The sequence below is a fragment of the Plectropomus leopardus genome, chromosome 7 (genome assembly GCF_026936395.1).
Source record: "Plectropomus leopardus strain MGB_pleo_1.0 chromosome 7, ASM2693639v1, whole genome shotgun sequence".
NCBI lineage: Eukaryota > Metazoa > Chordata > Actinopteri > Perciformes > Serranidae > Plectropomus > Plectropomus leopardus.
This window is the reverse complement of record NC_142182.1, coordinates 31,185,001-31,212,660: the sequence shown is the minus strand read 5'-3', so window position 1 is coordinate 31,212,660 and position 27,660 is coordinate 31,185,001. Positions and strand designations below refer to the sequence as shown.

Genomic DNA, 27,660 nt, shown 5'->3' with positions numbered 1-27,660 from the left:
ATCATGCTAATTTTAATTCAGTATGAAAACACTGCAGTAAAAACGATGTAAATAATACAAAGAAATTGGAAAATTACTTTTGCACCTCACTGGACATATTAGACTACCTTGGGAGAATACACCAATGTTATAAGTATGATTAACCTGTAATAACATTACAAAATAAGGGAATAATTTGTCAAATCCAAAATACTTGTTTTTCCTCTTAGCTGTAATGCTATTTTTCAATCTAGATTGTTTTGGTGAGAGTGGCCGAGTGTTGATGTCAGCCGTGGAGATGTCTGCCTTCTCCCCAGTTTACTAAAATTAGATGTCAATCAGCTTGTGGTGCTCAAAGTGTGAAAAAAAATGCATTTCAAAAACTCAATAGCCACGTCTCCAGAAATCATGACCGATTACTCAAGATAATCTTGTTGTGAGCAGTTTCATGTTGGAACTATTTTCTCTCTACCAAATTACACCTTCCAATTGTCTAACCACAGAAAAGGAAGCCCAAGAGGCTTTACTTGTGACAGCTTGAGGTGAAATGTTAGCTAGCTCAGTGGTACTAGATGCTTGCCTCTGCACAGTGATACATTTGGAAGGTGTAGTTCTGTAGAAATAAAATAGTTCCCATATGAAGCTGTTCACAACAAGGTCGTGGATTATCTTGAGCAGCCAGGCCATGATTTCTGGAGACATTGCTGGCGAGTTTAAATTTTTTTTTTTTTTTAAATTGCCAAGTGCCATTTAGATTATTATTATTATTATATTGGAGAGAAGGCAGACATCACTTCAACCAATACCTCCAACACTCAGCAACGCACACCAAAATCTAGACTTATTGGCTTTTCCTGTACTATAACTACAGGAAAGAGGAAAGATGTGTATTTTTGATTGGTGGTGAACTGTCCCTTTAAATTAAGCTGAATTTGTTACAGTCACAGTGCTTTTGCCTGTTAGGTTTGCCTGGTAGAGCTAGTTCACCAGGACCAAAGGGTGTGCAGGGCTCGCAGGCAAAACAAGTAAGAAAAGGTGAGAGATCTGACCTGTGCACCAGAACGGACACACTCAGACAGTCAGTCAGTCTCTACAGCTACAGGTAAGATGCTTTTTTTTTTTAACCATCCCTTGAAACTGACATATTAGATGGCTGTCTCTGTAACAAACAGTTCACCATAAAGCTTCATGTGGGCGTATTTTGGTTTTAATTTGTGCCAGTGTTGCACAAGAGATTTAAGAGGGTTGGAAAGGAAGGCTGTCCACAGATCAAAGTTCCTCTGTTGTGTTTTAACAAATGGGTAATGATTAGTTTGTGTGCGGGTTAAAAAGGACAGAAGCTTTAAGAGTGCAGGTCAGACAGAGGACACAGTAAACCTGCTCAGGTGTTTGTATCTGTCTGGATTTATGAAGGAGATGCTGCCGCTGGACAAACTCACCGTCATCTCCATGGTGGGTGACACAGTGTCTGAAGTCACTGCCGTTCTGATTTTACTGCTGCTGCTGCTGCTCCTCATCGCCTGGAACCAAACAAAGCAGTCACAGATACCCGGTGAGAGACTAGAGCGTCTGTGACCTATTAATCGAGCCACATGTTCAAGCAGGGGTGTCTACAGGTGTAAGACATTTATATTTATATTATATGTAAATAAATATATTATTTCATAAATAATAAATTATATATTATTTATATATTATATTTTAAAGACCTTTTTAAGATAAATTTTTAACCAATTTTAAGTCTGATTCTTGATCTTTTTCTTACTCAAGCACTCCAGTTACTGTAAATAGTAAACTGTAAACTGTAAGTGTGGTCCCATACAGAGATGTGTTTCATGTAGATATATAGTTATTATAGTGAGCCAACAGTGATATGCAGGCATAAAGTTAAAAAAAAATAGTTTAAGTGGTAGTTTAAAGAAGGTAAGAAATATGGACTTTCGTGCAGAAGCATTTGACTCATTTTGACAGAAAAGAAACTAGATCAAATGTTTATGGCAATTAAGACCTTAAGGTTGTAAGACTTTTTCATGCGTAATATTTATACAATTGAATTTTAAAGTTTTTATAGCAATGCAGACAGCTTGTGTACAAGTGACTGATGGTGCAAACAGAAGTAACATGGTAGAGAAATATCTGTATTTAAGAGTTTCTTTAAAGTGTTTTGCACCTATTGTGACTGTAGTTTTTTCATAAAATTGAGAGGGAATGTAGCTAAAGTAAATGTTTTTGCATCACATTATTCCTGAAATACCATGACAATTTCCACAAAGAAAGTCCAGCCTGAGATCTTTTGTGTTTTTTTAATCATTACCTGTTTCTTTCTGCCAGGTCCTTCCTTCTTGGCAGGTCTGGGTCCGATCCTCTCCTACTGCAGATTCATCTGGACTGGGATAGGAACGGCATGCAACTACTATAACAACAAATATGGCAGCATTGTGCGGGTCTGGATTAATGGAGAGGAGACAATCATTCTGAGCAAGCAAGTCTTCTGAATTTTTTTTTTAAAAAAGTCTTTACATTCACAATTGAGCCCATGAATCTGTAGTAAGTCAAAGCCTGGATACCTTTGCAGGTCTTCAGCAGTGTATCATGTTCTGAAGAGCGCCAACTACATAGCCAGATTCGGGAGCAAAAAAGGGCTGGAGTGTATTGGGATGGAAAGCAGGGGGATCATTTTCAACAGTGATATCCTGCTCTGGAGAAAAGTGAGGACATATTTTATGAAAGGTGAGTAATTTTGTATTGTAATGCCATGTTGCGGCCCATTTTCTTTCTTTTCTAAACCCTGCAGAATAACTGGATCACTGCTTCACTGTATTTGACTTACTGTACTGTTTAACGGCTGTTTTGCAGCTCTGACAGGCCCCAGCCTCCAGAGGACGGTGGGAATCTGTGCGAGCTCCACAGCCAAACACCTGGACCGCCTGCAGGAGATGACCGACCCCTCCAGGCACGTGGATGCTCTCAATCTGCTGAGAGCTATAGTGGTGGACATCTCCAACAAGCTTTTCCTCAGGGTGCCGCTCAACGGTCAGCTGCACGTTAATCATCTGCAAATTCTACACTCAAACAGTGAAAAATATTTCTAATTCTTACACTGAAGCTCCTGACTTTGTTTTTGTTGCTCATAACTCAGTAAATGACTTGCTGACGAAAATCCACCGCTACTTTGAGACCTGGCAAACTGTTCTAATAAAGCCAGATATGTTCTTCAAGATTGGATGGCTATACAACAAGCACGAGAGAGCAGCGTAAGACCTTCGTCACACATTGCAGTAACTTAACATTTGGCTTGTGAAGTTTCAGTTTAGCTTAAGAGAAACTTCAGTATTTTTCAACTCGGAATCTGTTTACCCATGCTTTTGTGTCTTAACAACATGTGACTAATGGCAAAATAAAATAAATCTTGAAATTGGCTCAGTATTGAGCAGGAAGGCTGCAGCTGACAGCCACGAAACAGGCTACAATGCAATCCTTTGGGGAAACTATGCACCATTAATGCACGTCCACCAAAAGTGTTTGTTGTACTTGTTGTAGGAGGACAACGGTGGAAATGTTAGTAAGAGCTTGAGAGACTGATGCCTGAAGAGTTTGCTGTGATAAGGAACAGAGAACGTTGCTTAGTTTTAGCAAAAAAAGATTTTCAATGTCATGGCTGAATATTTAGCTGATTTTAACAATATGGAAAAGCCCTCAATTCAGGACAAGGCATGTCTTTAACTAGACCTGGTTACACGCAGTAAGACATAAAAAGGTAAAGTAAAACATGTCATTTCTCTGTAGGGTCCTTATTCTAATAACAATCTGAGCCTGTCAGCAACCCTATACTGATGGTGCACAGTTGCCCCGAGTGATGACACTGCAGCGTATTTTGAACTGCAGCCCTCCAGTGTCAAAAATGGTTGTCTCCATTAGTAACTTGGACAAAACAAATGGAAAAATGGGATACAGGTTGAAAAATACAAAAGTTTCCCTTTAATTTTTGTGTTTCATTGTATGCCAACAGCCAAGAGATGCAGGAAACAATGGAGGTCCTTCTGGAAATGAAAAGAAAAATCATAAATACGTCTGAGAAACTGGATGATGATCGTGACTTTGCAACAGACCTGATCTTGGCTCAGGTTGGATTTTTTGATAAATCTATACCACCAGAGTCAGAGTTACCATCATGATGATGCCATGTGTTTGCTGCTTACCTTCATTTTGCTTTGAACAGAACGTCGGAGAGCTTTCGGCAGACAACGTCCGGCAGTGCGTGCTGGAGATGGTGATCGCAGCACCAGACACACTCTCCATCAGCCTCTTCTTCATGCTGATGCTGCTGAAACAAAACCCAGATGTGGAGCTGAGGATAGTGGAGGAGATACACAGTGTGTTGAGTGGGTGCATTTGTGCTTTATTAATCTGAAATTCATTCTGTGACAGCTTAAAACTATTTCTTCAATCTGTGAATGCTGCATTTTCATTTCCAGGTAAAAAAGGTGAAAACATTGATTATGAAAGCTTGAAAGTGCTGGAGAGCTTCATCAACGAGTCTCTGAGGTTTCATCCTGTGGTTGATTTCACAATGAGAAAAGCTCTGGAAGACGACAACATCGAAGGCATTAAAATCACAAAAGGCACTAACATTATTCTCAACGTTGGTCTCATGCACAAGACTGAATTCTTCCCCAAACCCAAAGAGTTCAGTCTGACGAACTTTGACAAAACAGTAAGTCAGCTAAACATTGTGGAACATTATGTGGCTCTTGAAAACACAAAGAACAGCTCAGTTTTTACCTTCTCTGGTTGGCAGGTGCCCAGTCGTTTCTTCCAGCCCTTCGGCTGCGGGCCTCGTTCCTGCGTGGGCAAACACATCGCCATGGTGATGATGAAGGCCATCCTGGTCACTCTGTTGTCTCGTTACAGCGTGTGTCCTCGCCGAGGCTGCACCCTCGACAGCATCAGGCAGACCAACAACCTGTCGCAACAACCTGTGGAGGACGAGCCAAGCCTGGCCATGCGCTTCATCCCTCGAACAACACAACTTTAACACAATCAACACTGAGACACAGGGGACACATCTGAGTGGAAACTAAGTATTGCATATTTGGAAGTTTGTAATTGGTACAGGAAAAATCCCCGCTGCAGGCTTGTGATAAATTAACAGATATTAAAGTGTACTTTCTGCTGCTCTCAGTATAAAACATAACAACTTGCTTGTTGAATTAAAAAATATATTTCCAACATTCATTTACTAAAAAAATGAACTGAACACAAAATGCAAACAATTCATTTAAAAATACAGGTTTCTACTGATTCTCATAACCCACCCCTGAGTGCAATATAACAAACTTTTGTGATGTTTTTATCACGAGGGTTGACATGATAATGTCAAGTCTGCAAAAAACCCACCAACTCTGGGTTCTATTAGTTCTATATTGTTTTTTACTATTTTTCTAATGTTTTGTCTTCTTTGACATTACTGACCTTCAGCGAATGTAAACGAAGGTTCTAGGCGACACAGAGCAATGCAAGCAAGACTTTTTTGTCTATGGGATGCAGTACACAAAAAAAAGGGTAAATATGGATATAGATTTTGGTATTTTCTGTCTTCAGTGGTCACAAAATAATTACTTTGGCAAAAAAAAGTTTGTTTTTTTTAATTTACATGCCAACTTGTTTTTGTTTATGACGTGGACTGAGGCAAGCAGCTACAGCTACTTTGGATTTTGTACATGTTAATCCCAGATTGATAATGTCAAACAAAGAGTGTTTTCATCTCACATAAATATTTTACACACAGTTTGTATTTCCTTCAGCACTATAGGGTTAACTGTATTAAACAACATCGAAGTTAAATATCAGTGTTGAAGTATGGTATAATGAGTAGTGTTGGATGCAAATGTCATATTAGAATTTTAACATACACAGAACTTTGAAATATTAGGTGTAAATGCATTGGTATGTTAAGGTGCACGACACAGAATTTTCCTAAAAAAATATGTATAGAGTCCTACAGAAATCATCCTTCTCAATCATCGCAATCACACATCATACTTCTACTGGGTCACAGACCACTAAAAGTGTGTGGCGATGTTTTTCTGTCCTATGTTCATTTTCTTCTTATTTATTGTGCGTCTGTGAAGCGAGACGCCAAACTAGAGTAAATCTGGGGTCAGCTTTTCACTGGTGAGCATGTTTAAAAATAGTAACAGACAATCCTGCATAGTATAAAAAATGCTCCCTTGAATAAATATTAGAAATATTTATTCCATGTAGCAAGTATCACAGGAAGAAAATAACAAAAATGCATGGCAGAAAATATTTTCTTTACTGTAATAATGTCCTTCATTTAATGTCCTACACATCTGTTTCAAAGCATCTATTTCATGAATCATTGAATTCAAAATCAAGTTAATTTACATGTTTTTTAATTTATTCATAACTTAGCAGAATGTAGTGACAGGCACTCTAAGAAACAATGATTTTTCTCTGTACCACAGGCACAAATCAAACATGCCACCTTGGCATTAAGAGATAAGGCGTTGAGGTTAAGTTGAAGTTTAGACACATGGTTAGTTTGACGCTGTGTTTAAAAATCAGGTAACAAAAAAAACACACAAAGGTGAACTTTCCCTTCAGGCTGAATTAATAAAACAGGCTGAGACAGGTCGAATCTGGCACCGCACGATCAAACAGTTCATGGATGATTTTTTTCCTTTCAGAGAAATTAATATAAAATCTATTCAGTAAGAATATAAATCCAATAAATATGTTTTTAATACTGCATTGATACAAAAATATAATAATCAAAGACCGCTAAAATCCACCTCTCACCCAAACTGACAGAAACATAACTGCATAGATAATCAGATCACACAGAAGGCAGCGTCTGCAAAACATGAGGGGACACTGAAACACTCACATGGCATCCCAGAGCGCTATTTTTAAGACAAAATACTCTCATTGTAGATGTAAAAAATACAAGTAACTGCTGCAGTCGGAGGTTAGTGTCGGCATGATGTAATCCTAAACACAAATAGGGATGTAAACAATTTTTTTCTGTGTTCAAACTTCAGCGAAGAAGAGCAGGTTCCTCTTGAGACGCAACTCTCTGAAGATTTCTTCAAGAGCATTTTAAATTCTCTTTGTTTTGTTTGTTTCCTTACTAGAATAATGAACAATTAATTTGGTACCCCACTAAGATATCAATATCATCCCTTTGCTTCTAAAAAAACAAAAAAAATGAATAGCTAATATAAACCAATCCAATGCAAGACTTAGTGTCATTTTGTCAATTTCTGTCAGTATTGCTTTAGTCAGTGTTGATGACATAACCAAATAGTTACCATTATATCTGATTAAAATCAAAATGGGCCGCACTGTAACAATCGGCTAATGTAGAAAATGTGATCTCTTGTTAAAAAATAATTTCAAAAATTATAAAGTCGGACATGATCTCTCTTGACATTTAGCATACAGATCTGGGGCAAAAAAGTAACAGTAGAAATGTATGATTTTCCCTTCATAATGAGAATATCATACTTTGCATTGACTCATCCCATGAACGATGTTACAACCACTTAAGTTTTCAAGTCATCATCTTAAGACATTATTGTTATTCTGAAACATCAAACACCAACAGGAGTTTAAAACCACAATCTTTTAACCCTGAGGTTTTTACCAGCCAAGCCTTTCAAACAGTTCTGAATTATTCCATTAATTTATATGTTGAAAATAAATGATTAGTGGACCAAAAAAAAAAACCCCAAGATGAAACATTCTTGGCAGAGATAAACTAACTGTAAACACTGTGGAATAAAGATGAGGATGATGTGTTGCACTACTGCTCTGTGTACCTTCTTCCTCTGCAGTGGTTGAGGGTCAGGTGGTCATGTTGCTCAGTGGTGTCAGTGCAGGAGTTGCAGTCGGAGGCTCAGTGCTCCTGTAAAGCTCTCTGACAGTGGTACATCAGGCAGTCAGGCAGGTCGGGGACCGGAGAGCGCAGCCATACGGCCAGCGTTCCTGCATGCAGGCGACAGTGCATCAGACACGGCTGATCCTGGAGCAGGCAGCAGGCTACAATACCCTCCATACCTGTGGGGAAAATAATAAAGTTTACTTATTATTAGTGTGAAATGCATGAGAAGTGTATGCTGTATTTAACACATATCAACCTATTGGTCAAAGAGTGCACCTTTCACATGTGCATTATGTCAATTTTAGATGCAGTAAAAGGATAGTAAAAATACTAATGACTTGGTGGTTCATTTAGATTTTGGCAACAGTAGTTGACAAAATAAAAAAATTAAAAAGTTCTGAAAGATGTGAGTAAGTACACCTTTAGTTGAAATAAATTATCCAAAAAGTGCCTGTCAAACTTACAGATTTGTTACAGATTTTAAAGGACTAAAGGCTGTTACACACTAAGTCCATATTTTTCATGTGCCTTTTTCAAATCTGTCTTCCGATAAAAAACAATACATAATACAGAAACCCAAAACACTAGCGGGATACTGCAAATCAGCTGTCAGACGTCAACATCAGAATACCTGGTGATTCGATCTAATACTATGCATATTTGATTAAGCCAGGTATCGTTGCACCAAGTGTTGTCTCTTAGTAATCTACCTGATAATGGCAAATGTTTGGTCTACTGGTGAGATTTAGTTGGAGCCAATGGTCTGATGCTGCTCTGCTGTATGAATGTACTGCAGCCGTCTCCCATTCAAGCTAACATTAGCTTTCCATCATTAGTACCTGTCATCAGCATTATTAAGAGATGTACACCACTGACTCTGAATATTCATGAGCCTAAAATCTCAGTTTAAAAGCCTGTTAACTCACTACACAACAGCTTTTAAGCATTTTCTAGTTTGTTTCCTGTTGTATGTGTATCACATGACATTAGGGACATTTCAATGGTGCAGAACATTTCAAAGATTTTTAATCCTTTTAAACCTGTGCAAATTGGCTTGATTTCTTTTAAAAGCATGGGAAGAAGGCAATGAGCAACTTAAGAAGAAATGACCTAAAAATTAGCAAGAAATTGGTTCAACGAAATTACCTGAAAATTTGCAGAAAAAAAAACCTAAGAAACAAAAACACACACAAGAAAGTGACCTGAAAAAAATGCTTAAAATGTAGAATCATTTTGTTAATTTTATATATATAATTATGATATATGGTTCACTAAACATTTTTCCTTAACTTTAAAAAAAAAAATTTCTAAATCTACAAATTTCTTGCAATTTGCAGGACATTTCTTGCTAAGTTGTTCATTGCCTTTTCTCACCATGTTTTTGAAATCATCAAATCAGTTTGTTCAAGGTTCAAGGTTTTAAAATACCTGTGAAAGGCATCTGAACGCAGCAAAAAAGGAATGTCAACCCAGTTTTAAGTGAAACGTATTTTTGCGTAACTTTAAGCATGTATTAGGATTTTTGTAAACAGATTTTAATCAAATAACCAAAATTTTTCCAAAATATTCTTTTAACTCAAGAACATTTCCAGACTGAAAAAGCTGTTTTTTTCATATCAGAACTTTTAAGGAATTTAATGACCATGCAAACCCTGCATAACTAAACGTTTGTTCACCGATGATTTCCACCACATGAAGATGCAGTTTCTTCTTTAGCACATTCAGAGTGGCTGCAAGAGGTTCTTGGCCGTCACTTATCAGCGTCAGGTTCTGCTTTGTATCGTGAGAGAAGTCCAGCCACATTGTCCCGTACTGCTCTGTGGACACGGTCAAAGGTCTGAAGGAAACACGACATTACTGTAAGCAGTCAATTGTCTCTTCACGGCCACACTTGTGAAAAAATAAGGAAACATTTTACCTGATGAAGCTGGTTAGAGGCAGTTTGTATGAGAACTGCATGGACTGAGGCGTCCCAACGGGAAACTGGTAAGATACCATCCCAACCACTTCAACATGAACTGAAGGCCTCTTCACAGTCAGGGAATACTGACACACTGCTACACTGTGGCTTCTCACCTCCTGCACCACACTGTCACACACACAGGACACCTGAAACCAACAGGACAAGAAAATACAATTTTATATGAAAGACTAATAAGGAGGAGGAATTGCTAATCATTCATTGTTCAATAACTGATGTACCTCAGCTTCATCTGAGTCAAGTTCTAGGAGTATCTGTTGAATGTCAGAGTCAGAGGAGTTGTAAATAAAAGTAACCAGCGCTAAAGAATCATCTCTCTGCACATGACAGGCTGAGACATCCAGGCTTTGGCTGGAGCACAGAGGCGTGATTTCTGAGTGTGAGAGTCCAGAGAGCTCTGCAGGAAGATGAGAGCTGAGACAAAAGTCTTTAGGTTCATCTTCATGTGGAGGTGCATCAGCACTGTTATCCTTAATGAGAGAGGGGCTACTTCCCTTTATGTCACTGTCAGTTAATTCGACATCACAGGTGCCATTAGCAGCAGTGAGGTCCTGAGAGAGTTGGGACGTCTGTTCAGGTGAAGAAACGGCCAGCTCTGAGGTGACGCCGGAGTCCATGAGGTTGTTACACAGAAGGTTGTCCACTGTGCTCGAAGCAGAGACGGGGGAGTTGGATATTTGCTCACTGGCACCTGAAGACGAGCTCGGACTTTTGGCTTTTCTTCTGAATCGCTGCGGTGTCGGATCAGATTTTCCCATCTGAAAGGTTGTATAAGATGCATTTGTAATGATGCATGATGTATCTTTCTGTTTTATCATAGTAAAAGCCTTTACACACTGGAGGCATTTATTTGTGCTTGTGTCAATTTGCATGTCAATATATATTTTTAACTGTGTGTGCTTTTGGGGTTTTTTTTGAGTACTGTCTCACAGAACACAAATATTACTTGATGAAAACTAAATGCAATTTATTTCAAAATTAGGTTGATTTTTCTTTGGCACTTCACATAAAGGCATCAACAGATACCACATCACAATGTCATAACAATGGCTGAGCTTTTGCAATTATCGCAAATTGGCGAGTATTTCACATTTTTCATTTTTGTGTGATTTCTACTGGTGTGTAAAGGCCTTTTTTGATTTTTTTGATTTTCAGAAAAAAAACATTGCAAAGGGCTTCAATATCACATCAGAGTGCATAAAATTTACAGAGCCAGTAGATGCTGTGTCCGTATGAAACAACTAGAGCTGATCAATAGAAACATAACTTGCTGGCTATTTTGATAAATTATTGTTATTTAAGTCATTATCAAACCAAATTGTTAAATATTTTATGGTTCTAGTTTGTTTTAAATGTGAGGATTTGGTGCTTTTTGTTTTCATGAAAATAACTTTTACATCTTTAGAGTTTGGACTGCTGATTGGGCACAACAAGAAATCTGAAGACATCACCTCAAGCTCTGCCTGAGAAGATTTTTTACAATTTTTTGTCATTTTTGGACAAAACGATTTATTAATTGAGAAAATTATTGGAAAATCAATCAATAATAAATCTAACTGTTAGTTGACTGCTAATCGCAGCTTTAGTTGTGTGCCGCCTGTTGTACAAAATCAGTGTAGAGAGTGTTCACAACTAACTCACCAGATTAATACATATCAAATGTCCCCATCTGCTTTACAGTAAATGTTTTCCAGCCGCCAAAAGAAGGTGATTAAATCTTAATTTAATTTCTTATTGGAATATTAATACCAGAGAAATTTATCACACCTTCAGACTGTGCATCACCCCTTCAAACAGAAATAGAGAAATTAAAAAGCTCACCAGACACACAGAGCTTTGGGAGCCGAGGCCAACAAACAGCGAAGAGGCCAGCTGCTGTTTCTCCTGTTCGGGCTCAGGGGTCGGTACCGGAGTGGGAGTCTGGCTGTGTGCACTCTCAGCCTCTCCCTGCTGGTCCGGTGACCGAAGAGGACTGGGAACCTCGACATGGGCAGACTCCTCCAGAGGTTCCTTTTGTGCCAGGTAGCCCTCCCTCCCCCACACTCTCTTCACACCATCCAGTTTCAGAGTCGTAGAACTGAAACAAATATCACAAGTCAGAGTATGCCTTCAAACCAGTGTGTGTGAGCTATTTTAATTCACTGAGCATAAGTGTCTGTGTGTCTGCGTACCCTCCTTTGTTTGAGAGGTCAGTGCTATCCCCTGACAGGCCCGAGCTTACAGACAACAGAGTAGGGGACTGTCTGTCGGCAATGCTGCAGGAGGACATGCTGATGGGCAGGGACAGGCCGTATGGCTCCAAGCTCAACGCTGAGGCAGACAACACAGTTAGAACAAACCAAAACAAGGCAGTGCCAAATCTGACACAATCTAAAACTCAATCCTTTTACCTTTTGCCTGAGCGAGTTCCTCCTGCCGTTGATGGGGAGGCTTGTATGGAGCAGCGCCAGCAGCCAACGCCTCCGATACAAATCCATCCAGAAATGACAGAGAGGAATCCACCTAGGAACAAACATCAACAGCAACTGCAAGTTTAAACATTTCCTTTCCCTGCAGGACTTAAGATGCAATATGTCTGTGCTTGCAAATAGCACTGATATAATACGTATGATTTTTACACTTTGTTTTGCCCACCCAAAAAAAAACTATAAAATTGCAGGAAAAGAATGCATGATCATAAAGCATATATTTGTATTATTATTGTTGTTCTCTACTTCCATCTGACTCTGAATGGGGTTCTGTGGTGAACCAAACCCATCAGACTACTCCAGACATGCTTAAACAGCTGCTATGGTTACAACGGAAACCATGATACCCATTATTTCAATAAATACTGTCATTAATCTAATCGTCTGTGTGTCATAGATGGCAAGTGAATGCAAGTTTTGTTTTCCACCAATCAGATAATGAGCACTTTCTCTGCCAGAGAGGAGGAACTGAAACGTCATATCACTTGCTGTGGTTTCGAGAGCTAAATCATTTCACTGTGTTTTTCTCACACCACATTCTGACAAGTTTCAACAACAGCGGATATTCAAAGTCAAATTAAATGCAGGGCTGTAGTGATAACTGTATTACCGCAATACCACAGTTATGTGACACTACCAAAGTGATGAGTTCCACTGTCACCACTGCTTTTTTTATTTAAGAGTTGATATGATAATAATTGAGAAATGCATTTCCTTGGTTATGATGCAGTCACCATTCTGTACCCTTGCTTAATGTCCAGCCAACAGCATTGTGTGATTGGTTACAGGCCACAAGTAATAGCTAACCAACACTGAAAGCTGCACGGTGCCACAGAGAGCAAAGACAGAGACCGGAGCTGCTCCAGTTAGCGAGCAGCAGACATTGCCTAAGCTGTAAAAAAAAAAAAAAACATCACAATCTCTGATACTTATTCTTTCAGTTAAGAAATATTGCAAATATCAGGTGTATGTTGTCTTCCAAAGATTACGAAACTACAAGATCCTGTTGATAACATATAAGGAACTACATGACATCACCCCCAGTTACATGTCCTTTTTTTTTTTTTTGAAGATAAATTTTTGGGGCATTTCCCTTTATTTTTTATAGAACAGCTTGTGATAGACAGGAAAGCTGCGACAGATAAGGGGGAACGACATGTGCATTTGCTGTTTTAGCCCCGACCCTCTGAAATAATCTTCCCCAGTCCATCAGATTTGCATGTTCTGAAAAGTGCTATATGAATAAAGCTTGGATTAATTGATTATTTACTTACTTATGCTGATGTTGCAAAAGCACAGCAGTGGGGATACATTGCATTTTCACAATTCAATTCAATTTCAAAATTTGTCTTGTTTTCAATATACTAGGTTTCCGTGAGCGTTGACTGTAAACAACATTACAATGACAATATACCATAGGAGTTAATACCTTGGATTCTCATTTTGTACCTTAAATTAGCTTTGCTGGAAAGAGCCTAAGATCTAAGATTTTCATTACCAACGACTGCATGTATGTAACTGTTGTGTACATGATAACTTAGGTCCTGAACTTGTGCGTTACCTCCAGAGGTTCCAGGCTGGTGTCTCGAGGTAGCACCCTGGCCCGTAGCTCAGGTTGTTGGCTGAGGTGCTGCAGCTCCTGGGCCCTCTGTCTCAGTCCTGTGTCCATGGAGCTGCTGTATGTTTCGGAAACCTCCTGGGCCACAGACACACCTGCCGCACCGTCGCAGAGCTTGGTCATGGCCATGAGGACCCAGCATTTGGTTTCACTGCTGGTGTTCTTCATGTCCAACAGTTTGGCCAGCAGCCTCAAGACTGTGGCTGCGTCAAGTTCCTCCCTCAGATAGGAGTATTCACCGAGGACCTGTGTGCGGCAGACAGGGGGCAAAACTCGTCTGTAACATTTTGAAGATTAGATTTAGAAAATCTAATTTAGTGTTTACAACTCTTTTTGTTTTATCTCCTATCATTTTGTGTATTATTTTATAATTACTGTTCAAATGTACTTATGTGTCTCCATCTAGGGCAGGCATGTCAAACTGGTCCACAGGGGGGCCGGTGTGGCTGCAGGTTTTTGTGCCAACCAACCAAGAGCACACAGTTTGACCAATCAACTGTCTGAAGACGGAGATCAGTTGATTAAATGGGTCAAGTCTGGTGTGCTGCTACTTGGTTGGAAACAAAACCTGCAGCCACACCGGCCCCCCTGTGGACCAGTTTGACATGTCTGATCTAGGGTTTTTGGGCTACAAGATGTATATGTGATTAACATTAAGATCCTGCTGGCCATGTTTTTAAACACAGCTGTCTCTTTATTTTGCATTTTCTTTTTTTTGTTATTCTCTTTTTATTGGTTTATGTGAACATACAAAAAACAAAATACACAACCTAATGAACATGAAGACCTTTCAATTATGAAAAAAGGGAAATACATAAATAAGTAGACAGATAAATAAAGAAACTGAATAAAAAAGATAAATAAATTAATAATGAATAAAAAAAACAAGCAAATAAATAGGTGGGAAAAAATAAATAAGGGGGGGCATTGATTAAATAAATAAAAATAATAAAATAAAATAGGGGTAGAAAATAAATAGAGAGGCATATTTTGTATTTTCTTCTCCTGTTCTTTTTATGCCTGCAAATGGTAAAATGATTTTTAAAGTATGCTTTAAACCACAAATGGTATTCCTGTTCCTTCTTCTGCTTCTTACTCTCATTATTATTACATATGAATCATACAAACTGCTCATTGTGCAAACAGCACTCACCCAGCTGATGACTTGGAGGAAGCGCTGTGGCAGTTTGCCAGGCTCTCCTTGCAGCAGAGAAACATATGAATCCACAGCAAACAGCCTCAACTTCCTGTCCTCCTCCACACTGTCAAACCCTGAGACGTTAAAGAGAAATCAGCATTACAACATTATCAAGTTACTGACCTGAAATGTCTCACCGCAGCAGGGTGGTGACAATAGAATAAGCTTAATAATATCTCACCCTCCGACAGCAGTTTAAGGAAACTGTTTGGGATGTCAGGCTGCATCATGTCTCCACCCACTGAAAACACTGTGTTCATGGTCTCAATGAACCATTCATTGTCTGGTGCATATGTATAACAGTTCAGAAAAAAACAACAACAAAATAAATTGGAAGAGACAAGGTATAAATGATACAACAGCATGCAATACAAATTTGCGATTTCTGTTTTTTCAACCCAGAACTAATTTAAATGTTTGACTTTACTAGTAGTTTTAGTATTGACCAAAATAGACTGCAACTCACAAGGTTTCAACACAATCCAGCAGTTATCGTTTAGGCCTTACAACACCAGTAGAAGTCTACATGAGATGTTTTTTATGTTCCACTTTTAATTGTTTTTTTGCAAACCGTGCTCTCTACCAGGTTTTACTAACTGTCACAACTACAGTGCATGTGTGAGAAGCACAAAATTGTGTACAGTGACGCCCATAAAACTTAACAGACAGCAAAGTTTGGGACCCTTCGAACTGTCAGAACTAAAAGGCTTGTATGTCAAGACTGTGAGCTTCCACTTTCATTAAAAAAAGAAAAAATGTGTCTTGGTTTAGAAGGCCTGTACAGTGGCACCTGCAGAGGTACAGTAAGTTTCTTCACTACCATGATGTTTATACCATATACAGTAATTTATCAGCAGAAACAGTGTAACAAGATCTGGATTTTAAAAAATCAGACAGTTTTATATGAAATATAATGGGTCGGGGTTTAAGTATAATTTTCTTCTTAAACCAGTGAAGCAATTTCACTAAGCACACAGTATGTGGCTGGCTCTTCAATATTTGTATCTGTTTTCCAGGTGCAGTTAGCTAGAAGAGGTAAATTAATGTATATTTAGTATTCGAAAGGATATTTTTCTGCCAGTTCCGCAACCTTCCCCACCAGGTCAATGGTGGTGTAGTCATCTTTATTGATGCGCAGAAACTCCAGCATCTTCTCCACGATGACCGTGACATTCTGACCGTTGGTGATCCGAAAGAGCAACTCCAGCGTCTACAAGAAAACAGAGAAAAAAGCACCATTATGCTGCAAACCCACAATGTCACAACACCAAAATCCAGACTTCACCAGTATCTGCCTCACCTCACGCTTGATGATGAGGTCGGGGTGATCGAGGCACTCTATGATGGTCATCTGATGCTGCAGGGCCAGTTTAGGATCCTGTTGGACTACGTAGGTAAGCGCCTTCAAGCCTACAGCGACAATAAATATAACACTTTACCACAGTTTTGATTTTCAATCTAAAGAAAAATAAATCAAAGGTTTTAGTTGATTCTTACCAAGATATTTAAGATTAATCTTCGGTGACAGAACAAAGTTGCCGATGCACTTTGCGGCCTTTTCCAAAAGTTCAGATTTGGGATGAATCGTGTAAATACATTTTACACACTCGTATAATATTGCTGGAAATAAAGAGAGATTTCAACAACTAGTTGAAGAAAGAACTTAAATCAAATAACCAAATTTACAAAAAAAACTACTTTGAAATACCATAGGTGATGTTATGATTCATCTCTGCTCTTCGTAAAGACTCATCAAGGACTTCATACATGATCTCACTTGAGCTTCAAATTAAGAACAGAATCACAAAATGTACTTACAATAAGTTAAGTATAAAGCACAATTACATCAAGTTCATCAGAGGACAAAAAATTGATTACCTCGGGTCATTTTTCCCGAGTAAGGACAGTATTCTGAGAAGCTGAATCTGCAGCCACGGAGCGGGGACACTGTGATAGTTAAAATCCATGGGCAGCTTTCCTCCCACCACTTGCTTAAGTATGGTGACAAAACTTGCTGTCAGGTCTTTATAACCTTCTGGATTCTCCTGTAGAAAAAGAAAAATATGTGACGAGACTGAATGTCACCACTGGATATCAAAGTTCAGCTACACATTTTCCATTTCAACACTCCATATTTTTCCAGACTTCTCTGTCAATTTTTCAGACCATATTTGACATCCAAGTACAAACAACCAGCCTTTGGAAAACTTGCGTTTACCCATTCTGACCGATCAGTCCGCACTCCTACGCAGAAAGTTGGAGGAAGTTTGACTGTCAAACATCTCTGCCCAAAGAGGAAATAAACTAACCATTCCTACCAAGACTCATATTTTTCTCATGACATGTTAAATATATGATATGTTATTACTGTCCCCCATGTTTTTAAGTAAAAACTAAAAATGATTTGAATTTTTACGGTGTCTGTGCTGCCTTTGTTTATTCACTGTGTCCTTGGACAGGAGGATGAAGGCAAAAAAAGATTTTTTTAAGCAGAGAAAACAGTCTGTTTACTTTTCTGAAAACTACATCATTGCGTAACTCAAAAATGTTCAGATGAGCTTAATATTTGGTTATTTGTGATGCTTAGTTTATGTGCAATTCAAAGATATTCTTGCTTTTGCTAGCTGTGAGGTGGAGGTGTAGAGGCAGCTCTGTGCAGAAGTGCACATTTTGTTGCACACCATACGCCTTGCTTTGCTTTTGGCGACTCTCACACAGTGGTAAATATTTTGCCTACCCTGGCTACCTGCTCCAAACACCATTAAGAACACCTCTTGTATGACAATTTATGTTTTTTTTTTTTAATTCTGAATTTCATATTTATGGAAACAGAATAAGATCAATAGTCACAAATATTTTTCTGTGCCTGCTTGTCTTTTCTGAATACATATCCAGGCCTGGAAATTATTAAAATCAAAGTCCATACTTTTCCAAACTGTGTAGGAACCCTGCCACAAAGTCCAGAGTCCATGAAAACAAATTACCTGGATCATCTGTAAGTAGATGTGTAGTGAAGCTGTCATGACGCCAGGGTCCTTATCACACAGAGCTTTACGAAACTTGTTGTGGATGTGTTGAACTTGATTTGGTGCTATTAGGTAGAATTTATACAGTGCCAGGACTGCTTTCCGTCGAATTATTTCTCTGCAAATGTGAAGAAAAAAACATAAATCATAACATGCAAGCAGATTTATCATGCTCCACTTTACCATATGAAGAAATTCACACTGAGGCATACTGGTAACTGATTAGACTTGAAAGTCAAAGAGTATTTCTTACTTTGGGTGATTCAGTTTCTCCTCAACCAGAGGAAGGATTGCAGGAATCATGTCTTTGGGGAACAATTGGCTGACGACAGTTAGAGCCATGCACACTTCAATAAGGTTTGTGCTCTGAAGATCCTGAAAACACAAAATACATCAACATCCCTTGTGCGGACACCAGATGACAAATGTTGTCAAAAATGATAACACCCACCTTTAATACAGTGTTCACAAGGAGAAGAAGCAGCTCGTGACTTTCGTTCAGAAACAAAGATACAGCGAGATAACCTGCAATTCAAAAACACAGACTTATTTTTCACCCAAAGCGATGTAGGAAGAGAAATAATCACTACTTTGAAAATCATGACACAAAATGAGTATTGCAGAGCCATTGGATAAGAACATACCGACTCTTTTCTCCAGAGCAGTGCCTTGTTGAGCCAGTTTGATGGCATGAATATAGCTGAACGAAGCTTCATAACCGAGCATTTCACAATAGATCGCTCTCACCATGAGCTCCTTCATCTGCCTCTGAATCACATCATGACACAAGGAAGAAGGAAACACAATAATTTCAGGCATCACTGCACTGAATAATCTGCTTTCTTGTACAAGACATAATCAGGAAATCAGGACAATCATACCATGGAGGTATTGGGGGAGGACACCTGTTCTTTGATAGATGCTAGTTCTCGCTGAATAAGTTTTTCCTCCTCCTGAAAAAGGGGAAACACACCTCAAAATATTAGATCAAACACTGGGATAATGCCTGCTCAACATGCCATGTTTGCTGTCAGTGGTCATGTTAGGTTAAAAAAAAAACATACTTCAAACTCTCCTACCTTTGATGCAGACGTTAACCCGCAGTTGCTATGTAGTATTTCTCAAAAGAGGATATCTTCATGTACTGCTTTGTGATTTTTAAGCCATTAATATTAACACCTTGAAAAAATTATCCTACAACTGCTGCCATTCATGATGTGGTTTTAGATAAATTTATTTATTTCTTGTTTGTTGGTATAATTTTATGTTCTAGTTTCCAGCTCCTGTTTTCTCATATTTATTAGATTACACTTTAAAAATGTGTCTCCATCTTGATAAAAGTAAGTGGATTGTGGAAAAAACAGGTTCAACAGTGAAAAACTTTATCATTATATCCTGGGCAAAGCCTGATATACTGTATATTTTTTTTACATCTGTTTATTGGGTTTTGCAATTTTCATCAACAAATTCATATGCAAAACTTCCTTGCCTCTAGGAGGCACTGACATTAAGACATAATGAGATACAAAAAGGGTGATGGGAGAGTTCACAAAACAAAAGCAGAACAAACAAATAAATAGCTGTGTCCAGCAATACACTTAATCCATGAATGTCGCATGTAACACATATGGCATAATTAGTTCAATGATAAAACTGCCATTTTGTGAAGATGAGATTTAATAGTCAGTCTGTTACGTCACAGACCAGACCTGAACCCCGGTCACCACAGGGCACTGGGTCTAAAAAGAGGGCAGGAGCTTAAATTGTTTAGCTACAAGGCAACACATGGACATCAAGTTTTGGCAAAATTAGGCATTTAACCCTATGCAAACCCCAAAGGAATGCTAATGCTATAACAAAGGGATTCCTGCACTCTGCGCACGGACCCTTTGGTAAAAAGCAATAAATACATATGTCATCTTTTTACACCTATTTTTCTTTCAATAAACTAAATAATTTGCATCGTACTGTTGGCCATATACCATGCCAGTACACAATGAAAATCAAGTTGTAGACTGTAAAGCATCACACTGAACAATAGCTATAAACCTGCTGTAAACCATTTCTGATTGGTGCCTTCACGCATCTGTGGGATAATACAGCACCAGGCACTAGTGAATAAGCTGAAGAGGCAACCATTTTTACAGTGTTCTTATTTACCTTTCACACACAGTTTATAAATGTAAATCATACTGACAACTGACTCTACGCACCTCGAATATCTGAGTGTATCACAAGCACATGAACGCACCAACAAGGACAAGTTTTTAAAAATAGACCTAGCTTAAATTTCACCTGTATTACCACGCGATAATAACATAGCAAGAACGAGAGGATGTATATATAAAGTCTATAATTTGTACTTTATTCTTATACATATCACAATATCGCACGGAAAACGTGGCATATCATAGTGAGTGACTTCAAACACATAAACACACCTTTTTTGAGTTAGCTTAGCAAGCTAGCATCAGAGGATATCATCGACTGGCTCGTTCACCTTAACTCTAGTTTTCAAAGAGACACTCACATGTTTGGACGTCAGCTCGGTTATCCCTCTGATGAGGTTTCCTAGTTTTGAGGTTGTGGACAGTTTAGTGGCTCCAGACTGAGAGTCCAAAGACAGGAGGCTCGGCAGAGCTGTCAGGGTCTTCTCCACAACATCGCTCATTTTGGCGGCGAAAAGCGGGACTTGGCAGCAGTTTTTTCTCTTTACAGATACACTTATGAAATCATTTATCCATCCCAGTGAGAGACTCGTAAAGAGAGTCAGCGAAAATTAATTACTGAACAGTTAAAAAGATCACGAGAGGTAAATTGCTAGCTTGCAGTCGGCCATTGTTTTGATTCAGCAGACTGACCGAGTCTCGTTGATGACGTCACTTCCCCTTTTTATCTGGAAAACTTTATTAGAAACGTTGAACAAAACAGCGGGCGCTAGCTTTACCGGTTGGGGACTTATGTTTTTTTTGGATTTGGCTTAGGGGAGAGGCATGCAACCTAATATATATACTATTTATTTATTTTATTTATATTTATTTTACTGTCTGGGACGAGTGCTTACATAAATAAAAAAATAAAACATTGCTAAATCTGAGCTTAAAATAGTTATATTTCATCAAAATCACTTTATTCTACACATCTCATTCAAAAAAAGTGAAAAAAAAAACAAGGCTTTTTTCAACTCCAGGATTTCCTAGTTAACTTTTAACTTTCAAACATCAAAGGGTAAATGATTAAAGTCTAACAACTAATTTATGGTGGTTTCTCAGAAAGGCTAAATGAAAAATATTTGTAGTTTTGGGGAGGGTAAAAAAAATAATAAAAAAATCACACCCCAGCCACCCCCTCCTCTGACAAACAAAGAACAGTCCCTAAGATAAGGTAAAGAACAATAACGAGAAAGTAATGATATTCAGAACTCAGATCTTGATAAACAGCCTCTTTAATAACTGTACACTAAGCTACAATAAAATAATTACAGTTAATATGAAATTACAGCCATTGGACAATTTAATGAAAAGGAGTACATTCTAGGAGTTAAACATGTTTTTATATAGTAGTATTTAGATATCTAGTGGGGGACCACACGTTCAGGGTGTCTGCAGTGACCAGATGTGCACATAGAGCAGAAAGTGGATTCAACAGCTGGAAACAGACAGATGAGACGTAGACCATCTTTTAAAATCATAGCATGGGAAAAACCAACATCTTGTATTTTAGGTTTATCGTAAATATGTGCTTTCTTTACATTAGAATAATATTGGCAGGTGAGTTGCTGTCAAGGCTTGCTGGGCGTACAGGGTATTAAATCTATTTCCACCTTACATAAGCTTCAGATTTGCGCTTTGGTTCATAACACTTCATACTAATACAAATCAATTCAGTTCTACAAGCCAATCTAATAATCCTCACATTTCAACATTTCTCACTTAGAGAAGCCACAAATCTCCATCCTCCCTTCTGTCTTTTTTCCATCTGTGTCATGAGAAAATCGAGCCAAGTGAAGCTGAGGCCTTCATTAAAACCTTAGTGCTCCTCCTGCAGTTGTATTTTCTTCTACAGTCCGCATTCCTCCATTATATTTTGTGCAAAAACCAAATAAACATGTCCTTTAAGTGGGCACATACAATACATCACTTTATTGTGTAATTTCTATTCTAGACTGATGCTAGTCACTACCAATGTTATTTTCTGCAATATACATTTTACATCTTAAGTTGTAATAACTGTAAGTACTTCTGTGCAATTTTCTCTCAATCATACTGTAATACAAGCGTGCCATTTGGTTTCGTTATTCTCTGAAATATGTAAATCTACCGTGGCCATGAGACTGGAGTATATACAATGCTATTGATATGCCCTATGTACAACCAAAACTGAGTTCTCTATTTCTGTGATTGTACTCTAGCAAACAGAAATGTTGTGTCTTCAGTAAGTCTGTCTTCCATTCAGTCCTCTGTGTCTTCATCCTTAAGCCCAGATCTGGGAGAATCAAACAGCAGATGTTACGGGATGTCACCAGAAAGATCTTGCAAAACTGTAAAATCAGACAACAACAACAGACATATCATACCCGAAGAGTGTGGTCCCAGGAACCCGTGCAGAAGGCTGTCCCATCTGGGGACACACGCAGTGTACTGACACGGTTCTCATGTCCAAACAGAATAGACACCCTTGTTCCTTTGAGAACATCCCAAACATTTATGGTGTAATCGTTGTAGCCACCAAACAGTAGCCGTCCTGAAAGGTACACAAAAACACAATGTAAATGCTTTCAACTGTATACAGTTTTAATAATTTTAAGTTCTTATTGGTCACTGAATGAATGTGTGAATCTTTATTCCAAACACGTACAAACAAAACACACAAAGAAAAGCAGTTTCTAAACTTTATTAACATATCTTTTTGTCAAATTTGCTAAAATAGTTGCTAGAGCCACACAATACAACATAATGTCCTTTTCCCACCAAAATTAGCACGTTTGGGAAACCCTGATATAAACAGGTGATAGACTGCTTTCCCATTGCCGGCAGAAGCTGTGTACATGGCTCTGCAGTCTTTCTGTGTGTTTTACATACCGGTGTATGTCACAGTAAACAGTAAAAAGCAGCGTGGAGGCCAATGAAAATGTAATGGTTACCTCTTTTCTAAATTTTATTATCTCTGTTACTAATTCAGTATCACTTTCAAATTCAGTGACCACTAACTTTGGAACAATTGTTCAAGTGCTACTTGGTCAGACACTGTGAGCATTTTGTGGCGGCCTGTCATTGCATTGCACTGGCAAAAGGAACTAAAATGGTCACAGTTGCAGTTAATAAATACCCATGACCATTTCAGAGTCATTTGAATGCCAGTTTTAACCTTCTCCATTAACCCTTTGAACACTGAGCAAATTGGCTTGACTTCTTTCAAAAACATGGGAAGAGGGTGATGAGCAATGTAACAACACATGGCCAAAAAGTTAGAAAAAAATTAGTAAAAAGTACAAGAAAATTACCTGAAAATTAGCACACAAAAAACAAAGGGAAAGAAACAAACAAAAAATTGGGTAAATTATTTAAAAGAAACACACACACACACACACACACACACACACACACACACACACACACACACACACACACACACGCAAGGAAATGACCTGCAGAATGTGCTAAAAAATACAACAATTCTGTAAAATAATTTTACATATGTAGTTATGTTAATTAGAAATCATTTTCCCTTGCTTTTTGAAAAATATTTTTAGAAATCTACCAGTTTCTTGCAATATTTTGGACATTTCATGTCATATTACTATTTGCCTTTGTCTCATATTTTTGAAAGAAATCCAACCAATGTGCTCAGGGTTTTAAGGGTTAAATACTAGTGAAAAGTAGCTGAAAGCAGCACAGGAAAAGTGATGTCGCTCTGTGTTCAAAGAGTTAATGCAAAAGCCAGATGTTGGTGGGGGTTAGCGGGGGTTTTATTACAGTTGTGAAAGGGCTTAAGATAAATAGTCTGTGAAAAAAATCAGGCCCCTCCTCATTATGATTTTAATGACATTATCTAGAATCTACCACAGCTGGAAAAAAAACCAAACAATCAGAGCCAAAGAGTCTCTGTTGCTGCTGTCAATCATGTCAGTCACTGTTTGTGAACTAAAGTCAAACTGTCAAACTAGACAGCGCAGATCAAATATGAATCAAGATTCTGTTATTGCTCTGCCTATTCCTCGGCTCAAATGTTTTCAGAAATATATTTAGTGTACTGTTTAGTTGTAAAATGAGAAAGCTCTAGCTGTTTCCAACACGGCATCCTCAGACTATTTGTCACTTGTACTACTGTGTGGATACAGTGACAGTTTCAGCAAATATGATAAATAGCTATTTTTATATACCAGCTAAAGCTTTAACTGCTGTTTGGTTGAACAAGCGGACGAATACTGTGAATTTATATTCTTACCACTGAGAGAGAAATCAACACTGGAGACCCCGAATATGATGCTCTCTTTGGAATAAATAGCCACTTCTCTGTCTGCCCTTAAGTCATACAGGCGGCACTGTAACAAAGGTCAGCACTTTAACATTTAAGAGAATTTTCAATATGTTTCTGTTTTCACTTCACGTGGTAAATATCTGATTACTTACTGTTGCATCATCTGAGCCAGATGCAAATGCATCTCCACTGGGATAGTATCTATTAGGCAAAAAGAAACAGCTATAAACAAATATTTTTCTTGTTTGGGATTTGAAATATCTGACTTTTGGCAACTCCCAGTGGTCGTATGAAAAAGAGATAGAAAACAATATAAATAAACAAAATCGGAATAATTTAAAAGGTGTTCTAATGCAGAAATGCAAATACACAATCTAAAATATTAGCATTTTCCCCTCTGAATTATACACAAAAAGGCTCTATATATAAATTTTAAAACTGACAGAGCCATTTGGGGGCAGCCACTTACCGCACACTATTTATGTCTGATTCATGAGTTTCAAAGGACTGAATGCATTGTCCTGACCGCATGTCCCACACATTGGCCTTCTTATCACAGCCCTGCAATAATAATGAATAATACAGAATAAGAGGAATATATGAAACAATTCTGTGAAGTTTAAATAGTAATAAACTGTAGTTAAAGGTGTCCTCACCCCTGAAACAAATGTGTTTCCAGTCTCAGAGGGGGCCAAGTCCAGACAGAGCACGTCTGCAGCATGTCCATGGAAACTCTGCAACAGCTGCCCACTCTCGACATCCCATAATGCACATGTCCCATCCCCGCTGGACGTTAGGATCTTTAACACAAGCAGATGATGAGGAGGAGTAACGGCTGCTGCAAAGACTAGCAAAAGTTGATGTGGGCTAACACACGGCTATAAATGGATTGTCTTTGCTGTGCGAAACATCATGTGACCAGGACATCAAACCAGGAGCAACTGGCTGCTGTGAATTATTAACAAAGTGGGGGAGCTCCTTGTGCTAGGATATAGAAGGCAGTGATTTCTGATTAATAATGAGAGAGAGATGGTGATGAATAGAAAAGCAGATGTGTTGTAAAAGACAAGCAGAACACACCATGGTCAAATCCTAGAAATCTCCTACGAGACCGAGCTCACATGCCTGGCCTGCAGGTCCGTCACACTCTATTGCCCTTGAAAAACATACATTTATAATTAAGGGTAAATATTCCACCTTTGTGAAGATATGGAAGCGTTTTATGAAATTTCTAGAAGGGGAGAAGGCTACATAAGTCTACTTGTCTTAATGTTTTAATGACAACATAATTATATTTTTTTCAATCGCTGTTTCTCTTATTTTTTGTATCTTCCAGAGCATGAATAATTGTATAGATAACATTTTAATTCCCTGATTATTTATTTTAGAACCTTAAAAACAGTCAATGTGATGTCCTGTCTTAGCAGTTTTATTAAGATGATACCTTGCTTTGAATGTTCTGTAATGTACCCTACTTGTTTTCTGTTTTTGTTACTCCATGCAGTACAAAAAATCTAATAAAAATACTTGTTTAAAAAAAGATGTGTTGTAAAAGTTAACTGTAAAATCAAGGGAAAATGTGAAACACAAAAAGTAGTATTTCTGTAAACATTCAGTCGCTTTTCGGTAGATGTTTTGAGTATCTGGTCGATACACTCACCTGCATATCCGAGTTGGTGAAGCTGCAGGCAGACAGGTAGTTCGTGTGCATGGCCACTGATTTCTTCTTTGCAGCCAAGTTCTCGTTCTTGTCCAGAGACAGAGGATACACTGAGCATTTATTATCCAGGCCCCTGTGATAAGACGATAACCAAAGTTAACCAGAAACAAAAACACATGACACACCACATTTGCATCCCACGTTTCATAAGATGCTCACCCACAAGCTACAGCACAGCCAGAGGGGGCGTAGGCGCAGGCCATCACCCAGGTGCATGGCATTGTCACAGCGTGCTCCTAATAAATATCAAAAGACAAAGCTGCATGAGCCGCGCCGGGACAGAGAGATGAATCAGATTCATTAGAATCAATAATTAGAGCAGAACAGAAAGCCTCAGGTTGTCCAAAATCAAAACTGACAGCAAATAAAAAGACTGTATCTTTTGTATCATGGCACAATGTAAATATCCTGTCGATGTGCAGTACTCTACTGTTTCAACTGCAAAACAGTACAGTGCAATACTGATTTGAAGCCTTCTATGTTATTTTGCAAAAATAATTTAACTGTGCAAAACCTCAACTGTATAATACTTTGTTATTTAATTCTTACCTGTTCTACTCTTGCATTTATGTTTAGCACACATGTAGTACAGTTCACATATTTGTACATCATAGGTATACATTGTGTTATATATTGTAGTATAATGCACATTCTTGCATATCTTATTTCTATTTCTTTTTTCTTTCATCTCTCAATGTCTGTATACAATATAAGAGCAATATCTCAGAGGATCAATAAAATATTCCCAATCTGTATCTGACATCCTCCACGCCTCCTCCTGTGTATTTTCTACATGATAATAAGAATAGTGGAACCAATGATTTTTCTATAAAAAGGATATCCATGGTAACAAATAACAAACAAAGATAACAAAATAAAAAAATCATTTACAAACATCCCAGATTTTATCAATGAAGCCTATTTGAGAAGCTTTACACATATTATCAGTAACTGTACTTTCTGCTGATTTCTCATGTTTTAAATTACCTATCACACTAACAATATTTGTTGTAACATACAGACAGAGTAAAAAAATTAAAGGAACAACCTGAATAAGAAAGTGGAGAAACACTGAATATAGATGATTCTGTGCACAAGGGATTGCTGAATGGTTTGAAGTTGATTTTGAAAATAACAGGAATAAAATACTACAGCATTTACACCAGATCTCAACCCAGTTAAACACCTATGGAAGATTGTGGACCAACATGATCACTATAAGACAAAATGTTTTAAATGAAAACTTTCATCTTCACACTTCTTTCAGATTAGCTATTAGTAGCT

At 38.1% G+C, this 27,660-nt stretch overlaps 3 protein-coding genes across 11 annotated transcripts in view; 1 reads left to right on the top strand and 2 right to left on the bottom strand.

The window, feature by feature from the left end:
• The first annotated feature begins 1,163 nt into the window (after positions 1 to 1,163).
• cyp19a1b (cytochrome P450, family 19, subfamily A, polypeptide 1b) lies at positions 1,164 to 5,029 on the top strand. Its single transcript, XM_088080486.1, is given in 8 exon segments — positions 1,164 to 1,531; positions 2,311 to 2,709; positions 2,836 to 3,012; positions 3,119 to 3,233; positions 3,989 to 4,103; positions 4,199 to 4,361; positions 4,455 to 4,693; positions 4,778 to 5,029. Coding segments are annotated over 8 exon segments (1,605 nt in total). The 5' UTR covers positions 1,164 to 1,386.
• On the bottom strand, positions 2,547 to 21,057 carry ap4e1 (adaptor related protein complex 4 subunit epsilon 1). Of its 8 annotated transcripts, XR_015777081.1 has the most exons (25): positions 20,707 to 21,057; positions 19,058 to 19,129; positions 18,821 to 18,944; positions 18,628 to 18,701; positions 18,430 to 18,551; positions 18,135 to 18,294; positions 17,029 to 17,195; positions 16,859 to 16,932; positions 16,648 to 16,770; positions 16,451 to 16,560; positions 16,221 to 16,360; positions 15,332 to 15,444; positions 15,106 to 15,224; positions 13,896 to 14,198; positions 12,257 to 12,368; positions 12,038 to 12,176; positions 11,688 to 11,943; positions 10,088 to 10,624; positions 9,804 to 9,994; positions 9,562 to 9,722; positions 7,824 to 8,061; positions 4,762 to 4,821; positions 4,179 to 4,300; positions 2,810 to 3,041; positions 2,547 to 2,677 (listed from the first exon to the last, which is right to left on the bottom strand). XR_015777081.1 is itself a non-coding variant. In XM_088080476.1 (21 exons), exons 1-21 carry the CDS (start codon positions 20,845 to 20,847, stop codon positions 7,944 to 7,946), a joined length of 3,390 nt encoding a protein of 1,129 aa, XP_087936602.1. In that variant the 5' UTR covers positions 20,848 to 21,057; the 3' UTR covers positions 6,379 to 7,943. The 8 variants fall into 8 exon arrangements, 2 of the variants coding, with proteins under 2 accessions (XP_087936602.1, XP_042351610.2); XR_015777083.1 differs by lacking the exons at positions 2,547 to 2,677; positions 2,810 to 3,041; positions 4,179 to 4,300 and adding an exon at positions 4,425 to 4,561 and having other exon boundaries at positions 9,528 to 9,722; XR_006106304.2 differs by lacking the exons at positions 2,547 to 2,677; positions 2,810 to 3,041; positions 4,179 to 4,300 and adding an exon at positions 4,425 to 4,561.
• Positions 21,058 to 21,603: 546 nt separating this feature from the next.
• The window catches only part of gnb5a (guanine nucleotide binding protein (G protein), beta 5a), a 7,701-nt gene continuing 1,644 nt past the window's right edge, over positions 21,604 to 27,660 (bottom strand). Inside the window, exons 4-11 of one of the 2 annotated variants that reach the window (XM_042496190.2) lie at positions 26,536 to 26,612; positions 26,317 to 26,449; positions 25,313 to 25,456; positions 25,126 to 25,217; positions 24,809 to 24,857; positions 24,624 to 24,720; positions 22,753 to 22,919; positions 21,604 to 22,661 (exon numbers count right to left, since the gene is read on the bottom strand). In XM_042496190.2, coding sequence (XP_042352124.1) covers positions 22,650 to 22,661; positions 22,753 to 22,919; positions 24,624 to 24,720; positions 24,809 to 24,857; positions 25,126 to 25,217; positions 25,313 to 25,456; positions 26,317 to 26,449; positions 26,536 to 26,612 — 771 coding nt within the window. In that variant the 3' untranslated portion in view covers positions 21,604 to 22,649. Of the gene's footprint in view, positions 22,662 to 22,746; positions 22,920 to 24,623; positions 24,721 to 24,808; positions 24,858 to 25,125; positions 25,218 to 25,312; positions 25,457 to 26,316; positions 26,450 to 26,535; positions 26,613 to 27,660 lie in introns of those variants that run through there. The other variant, XM_088080475.1, reaches the window with a different exon arrangement.

Bases quoted from the DNA above. Each gene is read 5' to 3' on its own strand.
- ap4e1 (XM_042495676.2), bottom strand. From the start codon at position 20,847: ATGAGCGATGTTGTGGAGAAGACCCTGACAGCTCTGCCGAGCCTCCTG. The intron at 18,945-19,057 runs GTATGATTGTCC...GATGTGATTCAG, and splicing joins CCTCCCCCAATACCTCCATG to AGGCAGATGAAGGAGCTCAT. The intron at 14,199-15,105 runs GTGAGTGCTGTT...TGCCGCACACAG, and splicing joins TCCTCCAAGTCATCAGCTGG to GTCCTCGGTGAATACTCCTA.